Raw genomic sequence first — 27121 nt, forward strand, 5'->3', positions numbered from 1 at the left:
CAGTCTTTTTTTTTTTTTACTTGTTTCACTTTCTATAAATTATACTTGAAATAAATGAGTGAAAACAAAAACAAAAGTGTCCAGTCTTTTATTTAAAACTATAAACAGTCAAAGTAATTAAAGTTATCTAATGTAAAACTGTTTGTATGTCTTTACTGCACATTCTACAGCCACAGCAAGAAATGGGAGCGTGTTCCCTCCTTTGGATGCTAATACATCAGGCAAGAGGCAGTTATGAAAATCACCTAACACACCATTCAGGACATGAACAGGTTCTGAACAGGAATGTGATATGATACAATATTGAAGATGGAAGAACAAACACTAAAATACTGCACTATAATTGTATTGGGGGAAAAAAAAATCATGGATAATGGAGAAAATACCATGCCTGCACCCAAGATAAATATAATACATGGAGAAAAGCCTGTATAAAATTCCTCATATTTAAACCAATTTACAAATACAAAAAATCCTGTACAAGCACCGAGCTTGTACAAAGTGATATCTTTCAGTGGGTCCAAGTTAGGGTAAACCAAAAATACCTTCAATAGTTTTTTCTCTACAAAATGACATGAGATATATTATTCCATACTCTTTCAACCAGCAAATGAGTTCTACAAGGTGTATAATACAAAAAAATCAGTTCCACAAAACTGTTTTTTGACTTTACAGCATTGGTACCATCACAGAATTATTTACAAAGAATTAAAGAACATTCATCCACTGCAGACAATATATCACAATTACTTACAATTGGCAGGAAAAACACAAAAAGTCCTATACCCTAACAATAATGCTGTTGTGTTTCCAGTGATTGCAGTGGCATGAAAGTTGGTTAATTTTATTCACAAATATTTACAATTGATCATATGATAATAAATAAGTGAAAATATATTGGCTCAAGTATGAAAAAACAAGCTGCTGATTTCTAAACAAGAAAGCACATCACTAGAAATAAACTGCAACCTCTCGGATGGCAGGATTACATCCAGTGTGTCAATTTCTGTTCTATTAAACCCAGCTTAGTCACGAATTCTGAAATATAAAAATGTGCTCATAGGGGGTGCAGGGTAAAAATATTTAATGCTATTATTCTGTGTAGCTCCTCTGGTTCAGAATTTATTTCCAACTTTAAATAAAAAATTGGATTCTGATCACACAGTTGGTACTCCTATTAAAAGCTTGTCAACAGTTGACTCCATTTGTGACCAGAATGTTAAGATTCTGTGCATCATGGAAAAAGATTTTTTTTTTTTAACTGTTCACACTGCTCATTTCTCATTAAGACTTCTAGCTTGCTTCAGAACCCTGTAAACGATATTTCAGAATACATATTTCACTCTTTCAAAGTTTATTTTCTGGTTGTTGTAATTGTTCTAGATGGACAAGATCAAAAAGGCATTTGGCAAGAGTGCTGGAAGCTTCCATGTTACTAAGGGCTAGTACAGACAATTGGTTCTCGTGTCTTTTTAGTAGTCTGCAGGAAAAACAAAACAAAATCATGTTTTATATATTCCTATTTTGGTTAAGCTTATTAAAATATACTGCAATGGTGTTGCTCTTCTCAGAAAGTGTCTGCCCGAAATCTTAAATGAGATTTAACACATGAAACATTAACACATTGAATGAGATATCACAACGTTTAAGAAGCATCTAATAGGTACTATCACAATGTATCAAGAAACATTTAGACAGGTATGTGAATAGGATAGGATTAGAGGGATATGGGCCAGACGCAGACAGCAGGACTAGTGTAGATGAGGCATGTTTTTTGGTGTGGGTAAATTGGGCTGAAGGACCTGATTCCATGCTGTATGACTCAATTACTCTAAACCACGCAAATCATCGATCACCCATTTACACTAGTTCTATGTTATCCCACTTCTGCATCGACTCCTGGCGCATCAGAGGTCATTTACAGAGGCCAATTAACATACAAACCCACACATCTTTGGGATGGGGGGGGGGGAAACCAGAGAACCTGGAGGAAAATCATGCAAACTTCACATAGACAGCACCCAAGGTCAGAATCGAACCCATGTCTCTGATGCTGTGAGGCGGCAGCTCTCCCAGCTGCGCCACAGTGCCATCCTAGCTTAAAGAACATCCCCATAAATTCTAAACTGCAATGAAATGAACTACCAGCAATGTGTCCAGCTTGGTCACCATCCTTATTTACCGTGCTTCTCAGAAACCAAACACATTCATTGTGTTTTACATAATCTCCCGACACATCATAATTAGGAAATTCATTGAGTAGTGTTTTCCAGGATAGTCCTCAAGCTCCATTTTTTATTAAAATGTTTCCAAATACACAGGACAAGATGTTAGAAATCCAAAGTGCCAAATGTCAATTTGCTCCCGGTGGTGATGGGAGGCTTATGCACTCACCTATGCTCATCCAATGTTGAGAAAGGCTAGGCAGACACGTCATTGGGATTACTACATCAAAATACCCTCCACAAACTACAATCTTATGGATGCTTTAAAATGTTCTTCCACGTCATCTGAGAACATTTTCTCAGATGTGAGCAGCATTAACAAATCCAACAGAAAAGAACTAATTTTTTTACACTTTTGAAACAATTACTAGACTTCTTGACTACTTTACAGAATTACTTATCTGGTCATTGCCTGCAAAAGAATTTCATACAAGCAAAAATAGTTCTTACCTGCGACCATATTCTGAATACTTAGCAACATTTTTTAAGATTAAGGCAGCTGTTAGCCGTATGTGTTTTGTAATTGGGTCTTCTTTTTCATCCTGGAATAAAAAAATAAGAAAGTTAAATGTTTTTAACTGAGAACATATGCTACCTTTTATGGGGGAAATTATGTTAATCTATAACCCAATTTATTTAACATACCATATAATCTCTAAATGCAAGATTCCTTGATCCTCTCCTCAATGCCACCAGGGCAGCACTCGGATGATTCACAATAGTCTTCTGTGCTTTAGAAGTGGAAGTAGCCCCAGCAGGTGTCTGCCTAAAGAAACAAGGCAAATTCAAAAGATGTTAAAATTTTGCATTTCTGTCTTCATGTAGAATACATCAGAACAGAAAGTGCTGGAATAACTCATCAGCTCAGGCAGCATCTCTGGAGAGCACTTTAATGATCACAATTCTATCAGTTTTAAATTATTCTGAATAGAGAGAATGCTGGACCTTGCAGGTAGGTGCTAAATTGGAGTACAGCACACTCCAATGTTTTTAGGCAGGAGTTCAGGAGGGTTCACTGGGAGCAAATGTTATTGGGCAAGGCCACATCTGACATGTAAGAGTTTAAAGGTCTGTTGATCGATTATAGATGTTCAGAACTTGTATGATCCAGTAAGGATGAGGGTTAAGAATGGCAAAGGGAACCGTAGATTACCAAAGACATGGTACATACAGTGAAAAAGAAAAAGGAAACACATGCAACCTTTAAGGGGTTGGAATCAGACAGAGCCTTTGAGGAATATAAAGGAGGAAAGAACTCTAAACAGGTAATTAGAAGGGCCAAAGGGGGCTATTTAATGGCTTTGGCAAGTGAGATTAAAGACAATCCCAAAGCTTTATATACCTATATTAAAACAAGAGGATAACCAGGGAGGAGGTTATACTGTACAAGGATAAAGGAAGGAATTTGTGCTTGCAGTATGATGGTATAGGCGAGGTATTATACAAGTACCTTGTATCTGTTTTCACCAAGGAGGACAGTGAGATCAGTGTGGAGAATACTAATACTATTAAAGAAAGTATGATATTAAGGAAGTGTTGGTGCTCTTGAACCCTGCAACCCGACAGGTTTTATCCCAGGTTAGAGAGGAGATTGTGGAAGCCTTAACGAAGATCTTCGTGTCTTGTCTAGTCACAAGCGAGGTCCCACAGGACTGGTTTTTATTCACAAAATGCTGAGGCGGGCAAAATGCCCGCCCCCCTGACATCAGTCTGAAGAAGGGTCTCGACCCGAAACGTCACCCATTCCTTCTCTCCCGAGATGCTGCCTGACCTGCTGAGTTACTCCAGCATTTTGTGAATAAAAACTTCCGATTTGTACCAGCATCTGCAGTTATCGTCTTATCCCACAGGACTGGGCAGGGGCTAATGTTCCTTTATTTAAGAAGTGAAGTAGAGAGAATGCAAGACAGTGAGCCTCACATCAGTAGTGGGGAAACTTGGTGAATTTTCTTCAGAATAGTATTTACTCCCATTTGGAAGAGAATGGGTTAATCAGGGTCAATCAACATGGTTTTGTGCAAGACAGGTCGTGTCTTACTAATTTGACCAAGTTTTTTGTGGAGATGACAAAGGGGATCAATGAGAGTTATTGTCTACATGGATTTTAGTAAGGCATTTGATAATGTTCCCCCATGGTAGGCTGGTCTAGGTAGTTAAGATGACTGGGATTTACAATGACTTGGTTGTATGGATTCAGAACTGGCTTACAGCAGGTTGTGGTGGAAGGACAATATTCAGGCTGGAGATCTGTGACTAGTGGAGTTCCGCAGGGACCTGTGCTGGGACTGCTGTTTGTGATATAAATAAATGACTACTATGTAAACGTAGATAGGGTGGTTAGTACGTCTGCAGATGACACCAACATTGGTGGGGTCAAAGATTATGAGGAAGGCTGTCAAAGTATAGATGTATAAACTAAACAGATGGTGAAGCTGAGTTACAATATGGCAGGCAGGAAAGGAAGCCCAATATTCAATAATTTTATGGAACTGGGTAAAAAGAAGTAATGGGAGAGGGCACAAGATGAGAAAAAGAAAATAAACAGGAAAACAAAATGGTTTCAGGACGAGAATAGTCGACCTTTAGGGGATGGTTGACTTGGGACCAAGAAAATGGTAGAGAAGCAGCAGTACAAGCTGATCACGCAGCTGCAGCTGGAAATATTTCAGTTTGAAGTTGCTAAAATTGGTTAAATTAGCATCCCAACTGAATTTAATACTGACAAATTGTAGAAACAAATCAAACTAAGTTTTTCCATATTTAACTAGTAGTTCCTGCTTACTTGTTAGAAGATTGGTGGTTTCCATTGTGTGATTGCTCTTCAAGCTTCTTCAGGGCTGTGAGGAGTGCTTCTTTTGTGCAATGTTTATCCTATATATAAAATTGGGCCATGTCACATAGAGCTTTATTTCCAAAACAGGAAAAGACACACGTAACAAATCTCTGACACATATTACCCACCTGTAAGTGAGTAATGAAGGAAAATCTTTGCCGTGGGAATCGTTCACATGCTTCCCACATACATACCCCAGGATACACATCTTTCCCTCCATGCTCAGTTGCTGCGTGGTAGTACACCTGGGATGGAGAATCAAACCATCTAAAAATGTAAAGGAAAACTTTTAGTTTCCCCAAAACTCAATTGTAGTGTTCCTTATTTACGTTCTGCTTCATGTTCTTCTTTTGTTTCGTAGGGCTCTTCAGTATTAAGCAGATGACAGAATTCATTGTGTCCCAGCAACATTCTGAGAGTATGATAGCATTTATTTTCTATCTAATTCCTTGATTTATACTTGATTTTCATCTATGCATGAAATGTTTTGGTAAAATAGGACAGACGATTGCAAAAACCATTATAATACAAGAAATTAAAGGTTCCAAAATATAATTGTCACTAATTGAAAGAAATGGAATCTTTCATGTTAAGTTGTGGCAATCTACCACTGAGAGCCATATCTTCAGTTGTCAAGTAGAAATAAGGAACTGCAGATTTGTTTAGTTTAGAGATACAGCGCAGAAACAGGCCCTTCGGCTCACCGAGTCCACTCCGACCATTGATCACCCACACACTAGTTCCATGTTATCCCACTTTCGCATTTTAAACACTAAGGACAATTTACGGAAGCCAATCAACCTACAAATCTTTGGAATGTGAGAGGAAACCGAAGCACCCGGAGAAAACCCATGCGGTCACAAGGAGACCGTAAAAAATATGCAGACAACACCTATATTCAGGATCGAAACTGGGTCTAAGTCAAGGGTCTAGTTTATCATAATACTGCTTTAAAATGATGCGATGACTGGTCTAGTTATCCCAAAGTTAGCAATATCACTTGGTAGACTGCCTCGGTACTGAGCTATACAACCTAGCCTTATGTATATCCAATAGAATGGTCTATGTTTTGCTAAACAAAAAATGTAAGAGCTACACTGCACACCTCTTGATAATCTGTCTTTGATGAGTAACGTATATAGAATCATCTTTTAAGCATTGAAAAAGTACATCACCTCCTGCAGGCTTGCCACAAGCACTTGAAATTCTGTCCTGGTTTTCGTGTTAACTCTCCATTTTGTTGCAGTGATGGAATTTGCGACTGAAGGGACTGGAAACTGTTTTGTTGGATTGCTGCTGGTGTTGATGCTAAAGGAGAAGACTAAAGGAACATTCATAATTTGTAAATCAAAATAGCACATTACTTCTGAAATATACAGCGAGAGTTCAATTAAGTTTGAGCAATACATTCTAAACCAGTCTAAGCAAAGATAATTTCTGCACCTTAATGATACAAGATGAAAATGTGCCATGGGAACTTCAGGCCAATTATAGCTGGAGTGGAATGTCTTATAGTGCACCCAGGTTCTCACCCAGAATGTTCCCCGAGTGTGATGAAATATGTACTTTTTAAATCTTTAACTTGAAAGTCATTGTTAAGACCAAGTAACATTTTGGATGGAAATCACTATTGTTTTTTGCAAAATAATTTAATAAGACCATTTCAATAAAACCATTTACCTCAAAAAGATTTAAAAAGTTGCAAGCCTGAATAAAGCATGAAAAAATGAAACTCGGCTCAGTAGGGTTACATTTAATCCAAACAATGGTATTATGCCTAAATTTCATAATATCATTCACTGAATTTGAATCACACGAGCGCAATATCAAAGTTCAAACTTTAAATATGGTACAAATTTAAAATTCACACCAATTTAAACATTACATTAATCTTAGTCCGGCAAATGACCAAACTCTGAAAAGAAATAGTTCTTTAAAAATTCACTTTTCATAAAGAAATGTCATGTAAAGAAAGTCACACATGCCTTGCATGTTAATAACATAAATGATTAGGGAAAGTATTGTTAATGGCCAAGCCAAAAAGCAGCAAGGGGCCTAAAAAGCAAGCCCGGATGGGAGCAATTAAAATGTGCAACAAATTATTCATGGTAGTCCTTCCTCACAGTTGTGTCAAAAGGTAAATGTGCGGAATGTCATTTTTATCTTTTTTAAAAAAAAATGAAGTCTGACATTTGGTTCTGCGCACAAATGGTTTTTGATACAGCAATTAGATAAGCAAAGATACCAATTAAAGTATACGAAACTCTTTTTAAAAAAAAGTATCATCAAGTATATATTTGTAGCATCTTAGATGAAAGAAAAGGCACTAGTAACACTATTTTGGATTGCTGCCACAAAATTGATAATGTAGCACTTTAAATATTTAAAGAGTTTTCACGTTTTCTTAAATATCACGTTAAATATATAAACATAGCACAAAAAGTAAGGAAATTTGTGTTTGGTAGATTATTTCTTTGTGGTAACAATGCTTCTTGGCAATAAATCTTATACCGTTGGATAGCCTGTTTATTTCCCTTTTAAATGGTGCCACATTTGTAAGGAACATGCATTTGTGGGATGAGCAGCAGAGCTGAGTATGTGAGTTGCGCCCATGAATAATCTGCCAAATCTTCTCTGCCAATGCCAAACAGCTTATTCTGCCATTGACTCTTGTTCGGTGTTGTTTGGTGGATTGGATGATTGAAGTCTGAAGAAAAAAGACATATTGGCAATTTAACAATTTATTCATTTAATAAACAGGAGCCTCAGTAGCGTGTGGAAGAACCATACACAGCCACAACAGCCTGGCACCTCCTCCTCATGCTGGTCACCAGCCTGGTCACACACTGTTGTGGGATGGCATCCCATTCTTCTACCAGCACTTGTCGCAAGTCAGCCAACGTGGTTGTGTTGGTCACTCTGGCACGAACAGCACGCCCAAGCTGATCCCACAAGTGTTCAATGGGGTTGAGGTCAGGACTGCTGGCAGGCCATTCCATCCTCTCCACTCCCAAATTCTGGAGGTAGTCTCTGAGAAACCCTGCTCTGTGGGGGCGAGCATTGTCATCTTGGAGGATAGAGTTCGGTCCCAGACTGTGGAGATATGGGATTGCCACTGGTTGCAGAATCTCATCTCGATATCTCTCTGCATTGAGATTGCCTCCAATGATGACAAGCCTCGTTTTTCCAGTGAGGGAGATGCCGCCCCACACCATCACACTGCCTCCACCAAAAGATGTTACTCTATCGATGCAGCAATCAGCATAGCGTTCTCCGCGTCTTCTCCACACTTTAACCCTATGATCCAACTGCCGTAGGCAGAATCTGGACTCATCGCTGAACATAACGTTCCTCCACATGTTCAGGTTCCAGTGCACGTGTTGCCGACACCAGCGCAAACGGGCCTGACGGTGAAGGGCAGTCATGGCAGGCCTCCTGGCAGCCCTACGAGACCGGAGATCGGCTGCGTGCAGTCTGTTCCGAATTGTCTGGGCAGAGAGCCGTCGGCCATATCGTCCTGCAAACCTTGACTACAAATCTGTAGAAGATAGCCTACGGTTCCTAAGTGCTGACAGGGTGAGGAAACGGTCTTCTTCGGGTGTCGTCTTCTTGGGACGCCCACTTCGCGGCCTGTCTCTGACATCCCCCATTATGTGGAACTTGGCCTTCACTTTGGAGATGGTACTAGGGCTCACTCCAAATAATGCCGCAACTTGGTTTTGCATATCACCAGCTTGAAGTTGCCCTATCGCACTGGCCCTATCCAGATCAGTCAAACGTGGCATGCCGATTCTTGGAGCAGACACCTACTGACCACTGTAGCAGGGCCCATGCTCACAGATGCTGCCAATCAGGTGCCAATCAGGCACCTGATTGTCAGCACCTGGGGGTACCAGAAGCTCAAAACAAGAGTCAATAGCAACAGCAGAATAAGCTGTTTGGCATTGGCAGAGAAGATTTGGCAAATTTTTCATGGGTGCAACCCACATACTCAGTTCTGCTGCTCATCCCACAAATGCATGTTCCTTACAAATGTGGCACCATTTAAAAGGGAAATAAACAGGCTTTCCAACGGTATAAGATTTATTGCCAAGAAGCATTGTTACAACAAAGAAATAATCTACCAAACACAAATTTCCTTACTTTTTGTGCTATGTTTATTTTGTCCTATTTATAAAAAATGAGTGAGAACATGGTAATTAAATCTAGCATGGAAAAGACAAAAATAATTTGTCTAATCTCCATAGTAGAATTTACAACTAAATGTTCAAGAATGTGATCAGAAAGCTCTGTGATATTACTTCCAGGGCATGGTGTCATTGCCTTTTGCTTGAATATTTGACAATTATCAGGAATCTTAATACCTTCAAAGCTTATACAAGTCCCATATTATTTTTAATATCTTGAATACGCTAAGTTTGAATTTCTTCAGTGACACATTTATAAATTTTACAAAAGCAATCATAAATTACAGGTGTACCAAGTCTGATTCTGAAACCAAATACAAGTTTAGAACAAATTGGGACTGGACAATCCTCGATCCATTTTTAAATTCATAAATTTGTACGTGCAAAACTAAACACAAATGTATATCAATTATTTCACACCTTGCTTACCTGATTAATTATTCCCTGTGAAAGAACAGATGGATGTTGATTTTGTTGCGTTACGCTGTCGAGTGCTACTTTAGCTATACTATTGGAATCAGCTCCAACTGGCACAGCCACCATTGTTGAACTGCAACCAGCATTGTTCGGGTCACTGATAGTTACAATCCTTACTCCCACTTTATTTGGAATTCCTGATATATTATCTTTGCATTCAGTTGACCTTTTTAAAGGTTGACATTCAGTTGAACCATTGGTTGTTGGAGTCTGATAAAGCTGGACTGAATGTACAGCTACAGGTCCAGATTGGTGCAAAGCTGGAGAGTATTGCACCTGGGCAGAGTTAGAAACTGAAGACACAGCTGAACTTGGACACTGCTGAAGCTGAGGCACCTCTGAATTTATGCCAGCTGAAATAGGTCCATTGAATAATCCTGAGTTTATACCACTGATTTGCTGGTCGATAGAGTTAGATACCACTGCAAAGTTAATGCTAGAATTTCCTACTGAAACAGGTCCATTATGCATTTTGGTCGGTTGAACACTTTTGACAGAATTTTGCTGATTACTGTCTTTATTTCCCCATTGCTCTTGTGCAACAATATCACCATTTTCCACATGTTTGGAAGCTCTATGATTTGGAATGTTTTTGCTTAAGTGTGAACCATCCCCTTTTTCAAAATCACAGATCCCATTTACCATGGGGATCTTCAAAGGGTCTTTTTTGATTTCCTGCGCCTCTGCACAGTCTACATTCAGCTTCCCATTGATTACATTTTGACTTACTCCCAACAAAGGTCCATTTGAAGCCAATGTACACTGCATGGGCTGAGACTGAGAAATCCCTGAGTTAGATGGAGGTAGACGTGGATGATCATGTTCTTTTCCATTTACAAGTTTTGCTGCCTGCATATCATTTTCTTTTAAGCCACCATTGGTTGCAGCAGCAGCACCCTCTCTGCAGGAAGGGTTCTCCATAATTTCTATTTTACGTTCATGTAGATGTAAATCTGTCGTATCTTTTGCTTCTTCCTCTTTCTGACAAATAATTTTATCACCTGTGAATACAGTTTCAGATTCTGAGGTTTTTACCTGTCCACTCAATGGCGTCACGATAGGTGAAGGGGTTTGCACTTGGAGGCCGACTCCTGCTTGTGACCCACTAACAGCAAGTCCTGCAGGGGCTATGATCTGCGTTCCACTGCAATGACTTCCAGCTGGAGTAGTAAAGGTTGTATTTGGCACAACAGTTATAGTTACCTGGTTGCCTGTTGATCCCTGGAGAAGAGCAGCAGTGTTACTAGCAGAGATCAACTGTCCCGGTAAGATCTGCATATGAGGAATTGCTACCGTCTGCACTGACCCTTGGGAGTGGATGGGACTTTGAACAAGCTGTACATTTTGCTGCCCAACTACTAACTGTTGACCTGGGGCTTGAACTCCAACATTGGCTGCCTGATTGTGAGTCACTTGGTAGAGTACCTGAGGACTAGGAGCTCTGGCAGGGGAAGGGGGTGGCATTTGAGGAGCAGGTAATATAAGTTTACCTCCAGGAGTAGGGGGTCCCCTTTTTGGAAGTAGTAACTGTTTTATTAAACTAGACTCCCCAGACAGTGGTTGATTGGAACCAGTACCTGTTTGCTGAGACTGAAGCTGCATCTGGAACTGCTTCTGGGGATGTTGTTGCTGCTGCCGTTTCACTGATAGCATCCTACTCACAGTTTGCGGCCCCTGCATTTGAGGGGTGGAAGGCTGAGTAACCAACCCCATTTGTACCTGATTGCTGTTAACAGGTACAGGAGACGGCGAGGATGAAGGGGTCACATTTGCATTCCCAGCCAGATGAATAGCCTGGCCAGCTTGAACAGAAGCTGGATTTGTCAATAATATCTGATGAATCGCAGGAGCAAAATTCTGCCCCTGTGAAGCTGGCTGACTGACAATCATATGTACATTTTGCTGGGGCTGCTGCTGCATTAGAGTAGATTGAACATGCTGTGGTGCCATGCCAGTTGGTTTTGGCGCTATGTTCTGGAAACTCATCCTAGGGACTGGAGAGCTTTGAACACCAGTAATTGCAACCACTTGACCTGTTGAGACTTGGAAATTTTGTACCGCAGAACCAGATACAATAGCAGGACTGGGAGTGGATGAATAGTGTTGAGATGTCAACAGAATGTTGTCTTGCTGGTTACTTGTTTTTGGCTGGTGACAGGATGTCTGAATAGTGTGGGGTACTGTGCCCGATAACAATTGTCCCTGTGAAACAATAACAGCGTTGGCTGATATATTTGGTACTCTGTCAATTGCTGCATGACCGTGAGAGACAGCTTGTTGTATCACAGTTACGGTTGTTGTTGCAGAGGTATTCATCTGATTAGAAGAAACAATTGGTATAGAGAGCTGGTGACCAGGAAGCTGCTGTTGAAAGAACTGTGGCTGGTGAAGTACCTGTTGAGAAGTTGTTATTGCAACTGGTGACTGTGTTGTTGCTGTGGCATGGTTTTGGATCAATGTTCCATGGGAAATGTTGGTTCCAGTCAATGAATATGGTACTGAAGCTGGGGTTTGAGTATTGAAGGTTGAAGACGGCACCACTGAACATCTTGCTGCTTCACTTTTAACTGGAGCTCTTCCTTGTATAACAGTCACAGCGGCATTTTGGTGTAATTGTGCCAGACCAGTTTGATCTTGTATTTTCGTTATAATATTCTGAGCTGGGATACTTTGTTGAAATGTATAGATTATTGGAGATCCTGGTTGAGCAGTAGAAAGGCTCGCTGCAGGGATCCGTTGAAAGTGATTTACCACTGTCTGTGCTGAAAAAGTAAAAAAACAAAATAGCTTACATGGATACCACTCAGGAATTTCCAGAACAGTCAAGTTTCGACAGAGCTTTACAGAGTAATATTCTCTTACAATTCATAGTCCTAGAATTACAGAAGCACAGACATGCCGCTTTGACCCAATTTGCCATGCCAACCAAGGTGCCTTCCTGAGCTATTCCTATCTGCTTGCATTTGGCCCACATCCCTCTAAATCTTTCCTATGTAACGAATCTGTCCAAGTGTCTTTTAAACATTATAATGATATCTGCCTTTACCATTTCCTCATTCCATGTACATACATCTTCCATGAAAGACTGCCTCTTAGGTCATCTGAAATATTTCCCGTCCCACATTAAACCAATACGGTCACATTTTAGACTCACCTACTCTGAGAAAAAGACTATGAATGTCCGTTTTATTTATACCACTCAAGATAAAGCTCTACAAGGTCACCTTTCAGCCTCCTGGACTGGAAAACAGTCCAGGCTCTACTGACCAGTATTTTCAGTCTGAAGAAGGGTCTCGACCTGAAACCCATTCCTTCTCTCCAGGGATGCTGCTTGTGCCGCTGAGTTACTCCAGCATTTTGTGTCCCTTCTGACAACTATTCTGTCCAGTCTCTTATCATATCATATATCATATCATATATATACAGCCGGAAACAGGCCTTTTCGGCCCTCCAAGTCCGTGCCGCCCAGCGATCCCCGCACATTAACACTATCCTACACCCACTAGGGACAATTTTTACATTTACCCAGCCAATTAACCTACATACCTGTACGTCTTTGGAGTGTGGGAGGAAACCGAAGATCTGGAGAAAACCCACGCAGGTCACGGGGAGAACGTACAAACTCCTTACAGTGCAGCACCCGTAGTCAGGATCGAACCTGAGTCTCCGGCGCTGCATTCGCTGTAAAGCAGCAACTCTACCGCTGCGCTACCGTGCCGCGCTGAAAACTCTCCAGTCCAGCACTATCTTTGTGAATCTGTCTGCACTATCTCTAACTTAAATCACATCCTTCCTATATAGTAAGGTGACCAGAAATGCATACAATATTCTGGGTGCAATCTCAGCAATATACTTTGTACATGACATCTCAACTCCTGCATTCAAATTAGTTTAGTTTATTCAGAAACTAATACAGCTTATCCATTATCTTTAGAATAAACCAAATATCTAGTATCTGGAAGGCCAGCTCTTCTTCAAGCAAGATCTTTCTTGTGTGAAAATCAAAAACTGCTGAAAATCAGGATGCTCAGGAAGCATTTGAAAAAATAGGACTACGGATATTGATGAAGGTTCTTTGACCTGAAATGTGAATGGTTTATCTTTCCACAGATGCTGCCTGACTTCTTGTTGCTCTTTTGTTTTATTTTATCCTGTTGCACATCGTTGCTATTGGCATCTACTCTCAGCACCATCCTAAAATGACGGTCACTATATGAATAAGTGTTTAAAAGGATAAATTCCAGTAAGAAAATTACGATACTGCAGACAAATAAAATCTTCTGATAAAGTGCTCCACGGTAATAAACCCATCAAATAGAATACCTAAAAATTGTAAAAGCCATATGTATTTTTTCAGCACACACAAACATCTGTAATTCATATGACCCCTATACATAGTAAAATGCCACAAGGCACAACACAGATTTTATTAACAAAATATGACTCTGAACCAAGTATGAAAACATTAGGGTAGATGATCAAAAGAGCTGGACTAAAGATACACATTTCAGTGTGCTCCAAAATCTGAGAGAACTTTTGAACAATGGGCCTTTGTTGTCAATGGAACAATGCAGAAATGTCAAGGAAATTGTAAAAATAATATTCATCAGCTGTGTCCTTAAAATTGTTGTCATCAAAGAAAGTAAATTATTTCTGACAGTCTTCCTTGAATTGAAATTCATGGTTATACCTGGAGGAAAAGTGGCAGACATTATTGCCTCTATTTGGGACAAGAGCATCAGGAGGGCAGGTATCTGAAGTCAAATTACAGGACCATTAATATTGTGAGCTTTCGGGATGCTTGAAAGTTAACTGTTTAGAGATACAGCATGGAAACATGCCCTTAAGCCCACTGAGTCCACGCCGACCCGAGATCACCCATTCACACTAGTTCGATGCTATCCCACTTTCTCATGCACCCCCTACACACTATGGGTAAATTACAGAGGCCAATTAACCTACAAACTGTCTCTGGGATGCAAGAGGAAATCAGAGTACCTGAAGGAAACCCACAGTCACAGGGAAATGGTGTAAACTCTACACAGGATCGAACCTGGACCTCTGGCGCTGTGAGGCAGTAGCTCCACCAGCTGAGCCACAGTGATAAGGAAAACTATACAAATCGAGAAATCTAGTAATTGCTTTTGAAAAGCACAAATGACAAAGTTTCTCCCTACTGGCACTGAGAGAAAAATAATGCATCGAGACGAATGATGAATCTTATACAGTGTAAGAGAAACCAGTTCAGGAGATCAACTTGTCTCAGCCACTTAATCTCTTCCTTTCTGGTTTGACATTAATTTTTGTTGCATCCTCGCCTTTAATGTTTAGGAACATTTTCTCTCCCATATTAAATCGGTTATAAACAACGAAGTTATCCTTGATCAGTGCTAACCATAACAAGAAAGGTTTATATTTTAGGCTGCCAACATAAAACACAAGAAAGTGAAAAATATCATGTGCTAGATTTAGCATCAGGAACTGTCTTCAAAAGCAACGTAGCCATTACCATATGGCACATTTCACATATCAGTACATTAATTTACCAACTGTACAACTTTTATTTGTTTTCTTACAAACCAAACTTTGTTACTTTCTCGACAGAAAAGATAACATTCAAATAATCTACAGAACATGTTACTGTTAACATGCTGAAATTGTGAAGCAAGACAAATCGATAAAGCATAACACTATTGTTGTTTAAAATGCTCACAGAAACATCTAATGGTGTCAGTTTTCACTAAGTTCGTTGTTACCCGTTCTAATGAATAAGTAACCTGTTACCTGATGTAGGTGGGCTTTGGGTCAGCTCTGATGTGACAGAGAGAACAGTTGGCAACTGCTGGTAGTGTATCTGCATGGGAAGCGGTGTAGCCCTTCTCTGGATGCCCACTATGCAGATTTGCGCTTGCCCATTATTTTCCTCTATTCGTTTCACTGTATGTGCTGGAAACAGAGACCTTACAAAGGAAAACAAGCCTCATTAAGCACCCACATTAGTAATTTTTAAACTATAGCTATTCAGACTTAAAGATTAACAAATGGACATTTGGGGATGTTGTAACGTGACTTCCTTGAGATACTTTTCTTCTACAGGCACAAAAACATGAATCAACAAGAGGCAGGCAGGGATTTTAATGCAACCTCAGTGCAAAGTGCAAATATCCCTTTGTAAAAATTTTTTAAAATCAGAAATACCACAAAAGACTTTTCCCAAGCTGTACATTTGTTCTTTCAAAATTCATTTCAAATTGGTAACAATGGAAACAATTACACATAGCTACCGTCAAGTGCGTGCACTCTCAGTTAGTAAATAATATATAAACTCTTAAAATTATATATATTTTTGCTATTCTTGGAATTCGAGCATCACTGCTAAAGCCAACACTTAAATGTGTGTACTTACTGTTTTATCAAATTGATTTATAAAAAAACTAAGGCGAGGCAGATTATTCTAAACAGAAAATCAATTTACTCCTTTTTTTGATTTACCTGAGACATTTGTTAAATCCTGTTGATGTCAGAATTCCACCCCGAGCCAGTTTACTGCATAGAGAAAGATACTCAGAATATAGGTCCAATCGTGAGACGGAGCCTTCTAAATAGGTCTCAAAATGTGTGCTTAACCTGTAAAAAGCAAAAGATCACAAGTTCAGTGGGTTTGTATACCAGACTTGCGTAGATAAAATGTGTAAGAAAGAACTGCAGATGCTGGTAAAAGAAGCCCAATATTTATAATCTGGATAATGTTGCCACAAAAGGCTCTTCCCAAGTAAATTACTTGATTTAAACAATTCTCTGCTGTCCTGTCCGAGAATAGAATTTTTAAACTATTGGGTGCTGCTGGACTTTTGATTGGGCAGCAATACAGAATAAGATTCCAAGTGATGACATTCATATATTAACCGATGTCCAACCACAAACCAAGACAAGAAACGTCAGCCAAAATAGTGATTGGAAATAAATTATGTTGGTGCCCAATGGTGATCTGTGCAGTACGACTGTGGCATTCATAGAACACTGCCAAATTTTGAAAAGGAATGTTTTCTGTTGTTGGCAAAGATCAATCTTCTATCCTGTGCATAAATAGTTAAATCATTAAGCAAACAACATACAACTCACTGGATTGTGGAACACATTGTCCTCTGCCATAATAGTTTGCCAAAGGTGAGTTTTAAAGGTGCCCTTACATTCATGTGATAGCACCACAGATCCTTTTCATGTTCCAATTTACTCATCTTACAGTTTGTCACGTGTATATCGCCATACTTTTGAAATTAGTCATTAGGCCTGACAGATATCCAGAGATTTGCTCTTTGGCAACTCTGTCATCCAAGTCTGTCTGACAATGCCACTGGATGCATTTTCCTTCTGTAGTAGATACACTTCTATAGATCACTGTCCAGATGGCTCTGGGCATTTTCTGAATGAGCTTCAGAATTACTTTAACTGAGGCAATAAAAAACGATAATGATACATAATCAAGATTAATTTTTAAATGACATTGGTCTGAGCAAAACCTGCATTCCAATTTTGGTGGTCGAGTGAAGTCAATGTGTGAACACATATTACTTAAAATATCAGAAAATGCTTTATTACCAATGGTATCCCATTTGGCATTACCCTGCTGAGTGCTGATACATTATATTACTCTTGATTCTAGTGTCCAAACACTCATAACTATAACTGAACAAAAGAAAAAGGCATCCACTCAGACAGTGTGCCATGATTCTGTATGAACCCCAGCTAATGTGCTGGGAACTTGGATGGTGCAAACCACAGACCTTCACTGGACCTCCCAAGCAATAAAGCACCATAGCTCAGTGTGGAGACTGCCACTCAGGGCTGGTGTTGGGCATCCAATATTGCCACTCAGTACTATGGTTGACGGGCACAGGCATGGGTGAATGTGGCTTCTTGCTCAGCACAGACAGCACCAGCTCCTTGTGTTAACAGATCCTCATAGAAAATGATGCCTCCTCTTCTCATCATCTGCCTGCACATCTCTCACCAGCTCAGAGATTTCTCTACGATGACAGGATCAGTGGCCACTGGTTGCTTATCGTCTTACCACAAAGAATAAATATCTGGACTGTGCAGAGTTCTTCAAATAACTAAAGAGAGGTATAGCAGCTTCTACTCCATTCAACTGGTGGTGATGAGGAAATAATTATATAGGATAGTCCTTTCAGGTTAAATAGAGGTTCACTTGCACCTCCTCCAACCTCATCTACTATATCCATTGTTCAAGGTGTGGACTCATACCAAACGTAGACTGGGCGATCGCTTTGCTGAACACCTTCGCTCAGGTCCTACCCGATCTCCTGGTTGCCAAACACTTTAATTTCCCTTTCCATTCCCACACTGACCTTCCTGTCCTGGGCCTCCTCCATTGTCAGAGTGAGGCCAAACACAAATTGGAGGAACAGCACATCATATTTCATTTGTGCAACATACACCCCAGTGGTATGAATATTGATTTCTCTGACTTCAAGTTACCCTTGTATTCTCCCCCTCTCCACCTCTCCCCTTTTCTCCCTGTCCATCCCTCCCCCACCCAAATCATTGTAATAGTTTCAAAGTTGTCTTGTTGAGTCTCTTGGTAACTCATTTTCACCTCGCCAACAGCTAACAATGGTCCGTTTCCTTTACCATCGTTACTTTTTTGCATTTCTTTCATTCATTTGTTTTATATCTCTCTATATCACCCTCTATATCTCTTGTTTCCCTTTCCACTGACTCTCAGTCTGAAGAAAGGTCTCGATCTGAAACATCACCTATTCTTTTTCTCCTGAGATGCCGTCTAACTCGCTGAGTTACATCAGTTTTTTGTGTCCATCTTCGGTTTAACCCAGCATCTGCAGTTCCTTCCTGCACGTGGAGCAGTAATAATGACTCTCACACTCACTGTGCTGGCTAGTATGTAGCTCTGATCCCTACGTTAGTGCTGAGCAACCACACCACTCACCCCAGCCTGCCTAACACCACCTGCCGAGGCAACCCCTACACGTCAATCTGTGAGAGATTCATTGTTGCTGCAGTGACCATGAAGGACATGGTTTTGCGCCAGGTTCCCAGCAAAGAGCAACAAGAGTCCAGAATTTTGTGCCAAATTCTCGGACAGCAGTGGGAACGGCAGAAGATTGCAAAGACTCGTCGTGCTGTGGGAAATACATCTCTGACCTCTTTTAGACATGATTCCATTAGTGCTCTCATTCCTGGGAACACATCCTGTGTGTTAATGGGTACTTGAAATGTACTAATAGAATAAAATGGGATAATTATGAAACCAACAACATTGTTTCAATTTTTCTCATCATCAGTTGAAATACATAATATTAAACTGTAATGAAAATTTACACTTACCACTGGCAGCAAAACTTGTCTCCGTCAACTTCCATTCCTGCTGGGGTTGCCACTGCAGGGCCAACTCTTGGTGCTGTGCAAGTGAGAAAGAAAGGGTCAATAATGGAGAAGACAAGGAGGTGGAATACCATATCACACAATGAAGCCATATGGGGCAGTTTGTTTAAGTGTAATTTGAACAACAGTTCATAAATTGCTATTTACCCGTTTATTTTTATACTTTCAAACTACAAAATAAAGGGAAATTACTCCTCATTGTAAGTTCTGTTCTCCAAACATAACTATGCATATAAACACTTGGGTTTACCTAACTGTTTGCATGCTGGCAGAAACTTTCAAAAGCCACCATCTACAAAGTGGCACTGCTAGAAAAGGATCTGAAGTTGCTGATTGAAGTGACGTGACATGGTCTTAGCACCAGGACGCGGTGCCGCAAGATAGCTTCTGAAAATCTCTGGCCAATTTGAGAAGACACAGGGATTGTAAACAATTAAAGAAAGAATCAGAGGTGATTCTCAGCTGGTCCACTGTTAGTTGGTCAGTGTGACACTGACAATAGTCTGTTAAGAAGTTAGCCATCACCTTGCTCTTGATGGCAAAAGGCCAGAGAGAATGAGAATCTCACAACTTCAGAAAAAAAATTGCCCCAGAATACGCAAAATTATATTCTGATGTGGGTAAAAAAAAACATTGATTGAATATTAATGGTTAAATAAATAAATTATAATTCTAAGGGATATTAAATACACCTTGGGTAGCTTTTGGTGTGGTGGGTAAAGCTGAAACAAGCCACAAAACAAATCAGTAAGAAAGTAGAGGAAGAAATAAAGGTTGGAGATGAAGGGATAGACAATGATGTTCTCTGTAAATGGTCCAGTGATTTCTTTCCAGTTTGCCAAAGACAAAAAATCTGCTATATGATAGTTGGCAACAAACTGTTGGTGTTTTGCAGTTTAAACACCATTAAAGGAATTACCAATCCTTTTCCCTCACCACTGCCTCAAACCCACTCACTCACCTACCACTACCACCATGGCCGTATCAAGAAGTTTTGTCAAGCGAGGATCAACAGATTGTGTCAAAATTCTTTGGAGAACAGAAATTACAGTGGGCAACTTCCATTTCTCCTTCAAAAGCAGACCTTCCATCCATGGAAGCTTCTAAAAGGTAGATTAACAGGGACAGAGATATGCAAATCTAAAAAAAAAGTCAAAGTATACAGCAACCACAATGAACAAATCCCTACTGCCTAGTTTAAGGCTACAATGCTTCTAAATTTTGTCATAAGTTTATATTTTCTCCCCTTACACTTTTTCAGGTCTCCCCACGCCATAGACCATTCTCCAAGTCACGAGGAAGTGTATGAACATGGCCCCGGGGAAAACATCCCTCCAAATTTTCCTTCCTCTCTGTGAGAATATGCCTGGTCTCTGCTGTTAAACAAAGAAAGATGGCAGTCATTTTCCAGCAGCCGTACCATGTTCATGTTGGTTAGGAATAAAGGCCAAATGACTGGCCTAGCATGGACCCAAATAATTTGTTGGAAGGATAAAAATTGGGGAGGTATAAAACGAAATTGATAAACAAGTTTAGAGAACATCTAGGGGCCGAACTTTAAACAGTTGCCAAAATGACATTTTCTAGCTCTCATCAAAGATGGCCTGGTATCATAGTGTTATTTTGTAAAAAAAATTGTGGGCAACAGCCATCAATTTTATACAGCTATCCATTATATAATAAAGAGGTACTAATAATGCAAGAAATGTATAATTTCCTATTAGATAAATCTCGAGTAACTATCTTGTAACTGGATAGCTTTTATGTCTTTATTTTTATACGTTATTTTTAATTCAGCTTCTCTGAGGCACGGCATTCATTTCCTCAGGTCGAACCCTTAGTAGACATGTTCAGAACTTTACTACAAAAAAGCCATCTGAAGTAAAACTTCCCCGCAAGGACATGGGATGACTTGAAGATCTTGCTGTTCACTTGGTTTGTAACAAGTGAAATGATTACATCTATTTGGAATCATTCAACAGCACAAAGTTATGATCATAAAGGAAAAAGCAGAGAAAGATGAAATGTTAGAAAGAAGAAAATGGGCTATGCAGGCTTAAAATCTAGGTCAATGGTGAGTTTAAAACCAATGCCATGCAAGGGGTCCTGTGAAGAAGATTGTGTCAACCATTCATCATTGTACAATTACAGTTAGGGAGACCCAAGTGTTTGTATGTGGAAGATATAATCTGAAAAGAAAACATTTAAATAAAAAAACATGGAAACAAAATTGTTCACACAAGATTTACGCAGGTCACACAGGCAAATTCATGTGATTTTTTAAAAAGATGCAGGGAAAGTCCTTCCCAATTTAATATTTAAAAGCAGTTTCTATTCACTTTGATATTATAAATTCAGTTAAGATATTTTCCTTCTCAGTCGTGATTGTTGGTTAACTGGGTTCCAAGATGAATTGCTGATGGTTTTTGGACAGAATTCACAAATGGCTGATACGCAGTAGAGAATGAAACACTTTTAAGGTCATGCTGTAAATGTCGGATACAATTAGACAGAGTGCATAGTCTGTCAATTCTTGCTAAGCTAACAACAATTCAGTAGTATGGGCCTGCTGCCACAAGGAAACACGGTATGTTTCTGCTTGCCCCACCATAACACTTAAATTATTTTCTCATACTGTTTTAGGAAGTGAAATAGTTGTAAAGGTTCATTTTCATCCTCAGTGATGAAAAGAATCTATTGACATATTTTTTTAAAGTCACAGGATTTTACATCCATTTGATAAATAAAATTCTGGCTTTTAATTTTCTTGCTAAGCCTTAACTGTTTGAAAGCGTTTGTTTATCTGGTACAAAGAGTATTAGTGCAGATAACATTCCAGTCATAAAGGCTGAATTAGTTTCAGTATACTCCTATGGTTATGACTGTCCATTCAATGTTCTACTGTTCTATTCTCTCAATACCACTAACAGTTCACTCAAGTCAATCATTTCAAACTCCCCCAATTTTCTCCGCTGCATATAGAATACTGCAACACATATTCAACATATCATCAACAGTTTCTGTTTAAATCATAGATCCTACAAATACTGTGTCTGTAAGTGCCCATTCACTGTACACGAGTTAGAAGATAATTTGACTGCAATGAGGCAACAGGTAACCTGATAGTCCACTCGTCAAAAAGCCATTTTCCAGCACAGACCAAAAAAAGGAATCCAAGAGTATTTCAGTACAAAATTCCAACCCAAGATTTGATTTATTACAACAAAAAATTCTGGGATTCAGATTGCCAGCCCTTGAAATGTTTTGTTTTAAATCACTGTCGATAACGTACCTGGAGTTGGTGTAATCTGGGTTGGTGCTTGTTGTGAGTGCTCCATTGCTTGTGGTCTGGTGTCAGAGATTACTTGGTGGTTGGAACTTTGATATTCTATTAGTTTGACAGTAGTAGATTTATCAGACCCAAATGACTGGATATCCACTGACACAAGACACACTAATATATCTGACAAGAAAATAAATTGCTTATCAAAAATATGCAAAAGTAAATTGAAGTTTAACTATGACCAAATAATTCAACATTTTTAATATTCAGATTTGAATTAAAGTGGTTATTAAATTCATTTGATAAACAAGGTAATGCACTCACATTGTTGAACTGATATGAAAACAGTGATTCTTTTTCTTGGAAGTGTGAAATTCAATTATATTTATCTATCTAAAAGTATAATTCCAAAGCTCATCAATTGAATTGCATTTTCAATATGAACAATAAAGAATGTATTGATTACTGTAATACTGATTTAACTTACATCATCAGATTTTTTTGGAACATTCAACTTTACGAGCAAAGTTTGCTCTGCCACACTGTTGCACGAGAATTTGGACATTTACCACAAATAAAACTTCCATTCTTATATTATGTTACCGAACAAATTTCCAGTCTTAAAGGCTGGTCTTTCTACATTGCAAATTTGTATGGCAAAAGAAAAAGTTAACTATCCATTTCTTATCCTTTGCATATTATAATCAGCATCACCTTTTGAATCTTGCATAGAACACAGTGCTGGAGTAACTCAGCGGGTCAGGCAACATCTCGGGAAAACATGGACAGACATTTCGGGTCGGGAGCTTTGTTCAGACTAATTGAAGTGGGGGGAGAGAAAGCTGTGGGGGAGTCTAGGGAAGCAAGAGCAGACATGCGGGACAGAGGTGACATGGGTGAGGAATCCATTCACAACAGTAGGGGCATTAACTACGTTTACTAAAGAAAAGGGACATTTCAGAAGTCCTAGCGTGGAAAATCGCATGTTGGGCAGATACAGCGGAGATGGCAAAAGTGAGACCAGGGTTGGGCATCCTTGCAAGAGGTAGGTGGGAGGAAGTGTAGTCAAGATATGAGCGTCGGTGGGTTTATGATAGGCATAATTTGAAAGTCTGCCACTGTGATGGAGACAGGGAGATCGAGAAAGGTGTCAGAGTTAGTCCAAATGAATTTGATGGCAAAATGGAAGTTACCAATAAAGTTGATGAAATCAATGAGTTCTGCACGAGTGCAGGAGGCAGCCCAATGCAGTGGTCGATGCAGCAGAGGACAAGTTGGGGACTGGTGCCATTGTATGGTTGGAACAAGGACTGTTCAATTTAACCAACGAAAGGCAGGCATAGCTCGGGCCCACACGAGTCCCCATTTGTTTTGAATCATTAGGGTGGATTAGTGTCATCAATTTAACAATCCATTATTTTCTTCTAATCCCTTGCCAGGGATAAACTATTTATTTTAAACAAACAACTATATTCTTCTAACATCACAAGCTGCCCAGTCTCTGACAAAGCTTTGGATCACTTAATGCACTCACAAGAACTCACACGGTCTTATTCTTCCAAATGAGGCATTTTAATGTGTTGTCCAATATTAAATTGCACAAATTAAATACAAATTTCTCATTTCCTAATCAGTCCTATCTTGATATGCTTTTTGACCTTCTACATTCCTAACTGCAAAATAACTCAATTGGTTCAATATTTCTATGATTCTGTCACCCTCATCTATTTTGCAGACTAACTTGTTGAAAATGGCATGCTAAAAATAATTAGTATTCTTACGGGGTTTTTATGTCTCAAACTATTTCTCTCTTGTAATCCAAATTTTCTCACTTCCCCCATTTATTCGCCAATTTTTTAAATAAAATCTTCAAAGTTAGTTACATTTACAAAGCACAAAGTTAAAAGCTATGATAAATTGACTTCTTGAAACTTCAGTTTCTTTGAAGTACAAAAACACGACTGAAGTACACAAAAATGGGGAAAAATGCTAATTTTAAAACATCTATACTACAGTTTATTGCCTCATTCACAAATTCAAATTAACTACTATGTCATATAGAAGTACAAAATGTTCCAAAATATACCCATTTCAGGTAAAGCATGAAAACCAACAATTACAGTTAATAAGTAAATTTAAATTAAGTTGGTTAGTTTATATGTCTCCCAGTACTACTACATACAGGGTCCTTTTGTATAAGGGGAATTTTCTATTCCCCTTTTAAATGCTCTTTTAATCTGTCCCCCTTCAACGTGAGCACAATGACACCTTCCTAATGACTCTCCATCTTAAGTCCATTTAAAATCTTTGAATTTAGAAATGTGTTTATCTCCTTTGATACGGCTAAGAGGCATATTAAAAGTTACTGCCCCACAAAATAGGAACATTTAACATGCACCGAATCACTGGGACAAAAATAATGCTCGAAATCCACAACAAAAAAAGCAAATGCTGGAACCATTCTTCAAACAGCATCAATGGAGAGAAAGAGAGAGAAAATGAGTTGACTCAAAGTTGACTGGAAAGGGTGGCGCGGTGCCCTGGCCATAGAGCTACTGCCTTACAGTTCGATCTTGACTACGGGTGCTTGTCTGTACAGAGTTTTGTGCATTCTCCCCGTGACCTGCGTGGGGTTTCTCCGAGATCTTCGGTTTCCTCCCACACTCCAAAGACGGTTAATTGGCTTTGATAAAAACGAATAAATGTAAAATTGTCCCTAGTGCGTGCAGGGTAGTGTTAATGTGGGGGATCGCTGGTTGGTGCAGACTAGGTGGGCCGAAGGGCCTGTTCCCACGCTGCATCTCTAAATTAAACTAAGACTTTCCAGGTCAAAGACCCTCCATCAGAGCTGAAAAGTGAGAAATCAAGTCGATTCCTTAATGATGGGACAGTTTTATGACCAGGCCTGGATTGAAACACACACAATTCTAACAGGGTTAGAGAAACAGAATAAGAGGATGTTTCCCCTGGATTGTGATGGGGAGTTTAGAACAAGAGGTTACAATGCGAGGACATGGGCCAAGAAATTTAGGACTGAGACAAGAAATTTCTTCACTCAGAGGCTCAGAAACCTGTGAAATACTCTACCACAGAAGTCTTTGAAGACCATGTGGATAAATATATTTAAGGAGATGGCTAGAAAAAGGGCAGCTGGAGACAACAGAAACAAATTGTTCACCAATACAACATTTGTGGACACAGAGGTTACTAGAATTATATAAATCAAGATTAAATCTCAAGGGTTTTAATGTACCCAGATGTAAGATGAGGTGCCGATCTTCCACCTGATACTGAACATCACTGGTGCAACACAAGCTGTCAAAGTGAGAGTGGATGCAAAATTAAGCTGGCTAACTGGAAGCTTTCCAGTCCAAAATTGTCAAAGTAACGATTACTTCAAAATCTGTAGACTGATATGATTCCATTTGTTTATTTTCTGTCTCCAAATATTGTTTCGTAATTGACCATTTTATTCAGCAAAGCTTCCAGGCATCTGTCACATTAATTCTCCACGTCACTCTTACCTCTTCTCCCTACATTGTTCCACAGTTCTCAACATAAGCATGGAAGAAAAAGCATCTTACCTTCCATCTGAATACGTCAAATTAAATTTCAAATTTCAACCAAGCACTCCGTTTTGTTGTCCTCTACAGGACAAACTCTCAAATGCTTCTTTTTCTTTTCTATCACCAACAGTCAGTTTTAAAATGTAATGGTTACCTTAAAAACGTTCATCTGCACCCAATCACAGGCATTGTCTCAGTTCTCTCTACTTCTCCCCTTTTCAGCAATGGATCACTTTTCCAGTCCTGTTGAATGGATCCAAAACACTGACTTCCTCTCTCTGTCGCTGCTGTCTTTTCAATATATTTTTGGTTTTGTTCCACAAAATCATCATCCAATTTGCATACGCATGGGATGTTATAATCATCATTCAGTAATTTGATGCCATGTCAGCTGTTTTTTCCGGATAGATGAACGTCACAGTGGAGCAGCAGATTGTGTAGGTGCCTCCCAGGTTTAGCCTCTGCTACTGTCCATCTGGAGTTTGCATGATATCCGTGGCTGTGCCAGTTTCACTCAGATGCTTCAGATTCTCCCACATCCCAAGAAATGCTAACTGATACACCAATTGCTTATTTATATTAGACTTTTGGCTTTAGTTTAGACTTGAGATCCTGCATGGAAACAAGCACTTTGGCCCACCGAGTCCGTGCCAACCAGCAGTCACCCCATACACTAGCACTATCCTACATACTAGACAATTTACTATTTTACAGAAGCTAATTAACCTACAAATCTGTACATCTTTGGAATGTGGGAAGAAAACGAAGCACCTGGAGAAAACCCACGTGGTCACAGGGAGAACATACAAACTCCATACAGACACTACCCATAGTCAGAATTGAACCCGGGTCTCTGATGCTGTATGGCAGCAAGTCTACCACTGCACCACTCACTTTCAGTGTGTGTGGAAAGTAGAAAACTTAGACTGGAATTAAAGGGCACATGAGAGAAAATGGGCTTATAAGTGGGAGAATAGATATGAGAATCAAGAAAAATTTGATGAGCTAAATCGCTGCTTTTTTGTTGCCAAAGATGAGGTGGTGCCACATAAACACATCATGTATTAACTCAATTTAAAAAAACATGCTGCATTTGACTTTGCTATATTCCAATCTAAAAGTATAGT

At 39.4% G+C, this 27121-nt stretch overlaps 1 protein-coding gene across 1 annotated transcript in view; it reads right to left on the reverse strand.

The window, feature by feature from the left end:
- Positions 1 to 72: 72 nt before the first annotated feature.
- Positions 73 to 27121, reverse strand: part of arid2 (AT-rich interactive domain 2) — a 76915-nt gene continuing 49866 nt past the window's right edge. The window contains exons 11-21 of the mRNA XM_078417295.1: positions 22438 to 22608; positions 19089 to 19161; positions 16215 to 16349; positions 15507 to 15682; positions 9675 to 12484; positions 6234 to 6379; positions 5187 to 5325; positions 5008 to 5096; positions 2871 to 2991; positions 2676 to 2767; positions 73 to 1480 (exon numbers count right to left, since the gene is read on the reverse strand). Of these exons, the coding sequence (XP_078273421.1) occupies positions 1348 to 1480; positions 2676 to 2767; positions 2871 to 2991; positions 5008 to 5096; positions 5187 to 5325; positions 6234 to 6379; positions 9675 to 12484; positions 15507 to 15682; positions 16215 to 16349; positions 19089 to 19161; positions 22438 to 22608 (4085 nt within the window). The 3' untranslated portion in view covers positions 73 to 1347. The remainder of the gene's footprint in view (positions 1481 to 2675; positions 2768 to 2870; positions 2992 to 5007; positions 5097 to 5186; positions 5326 to 6233; positions 6380 to 9674; positions 12485 to 15506; positions 15683 to 16214; positions 16350 to 19088; positions 19162 to 22437; positions 22609 to 27121) is intronic.

Source organism: Rhinoraja longicauda, chromosome 20 (genome assembly GCF_053455715.1).
Source record: "Rhinoraja longicauda isolate Sanriku21f chromosome 20, sRhiLon1.1, whole genome shotgun sequence".
Taxonomy (NCBI): domain Eukaryota; kingdom Metazoa; phylum Chordata; class Chondrichthyes; order Rajiformes; family Arhynchobatidae; genus Rhinoraja; species Rhinoraja longicauda.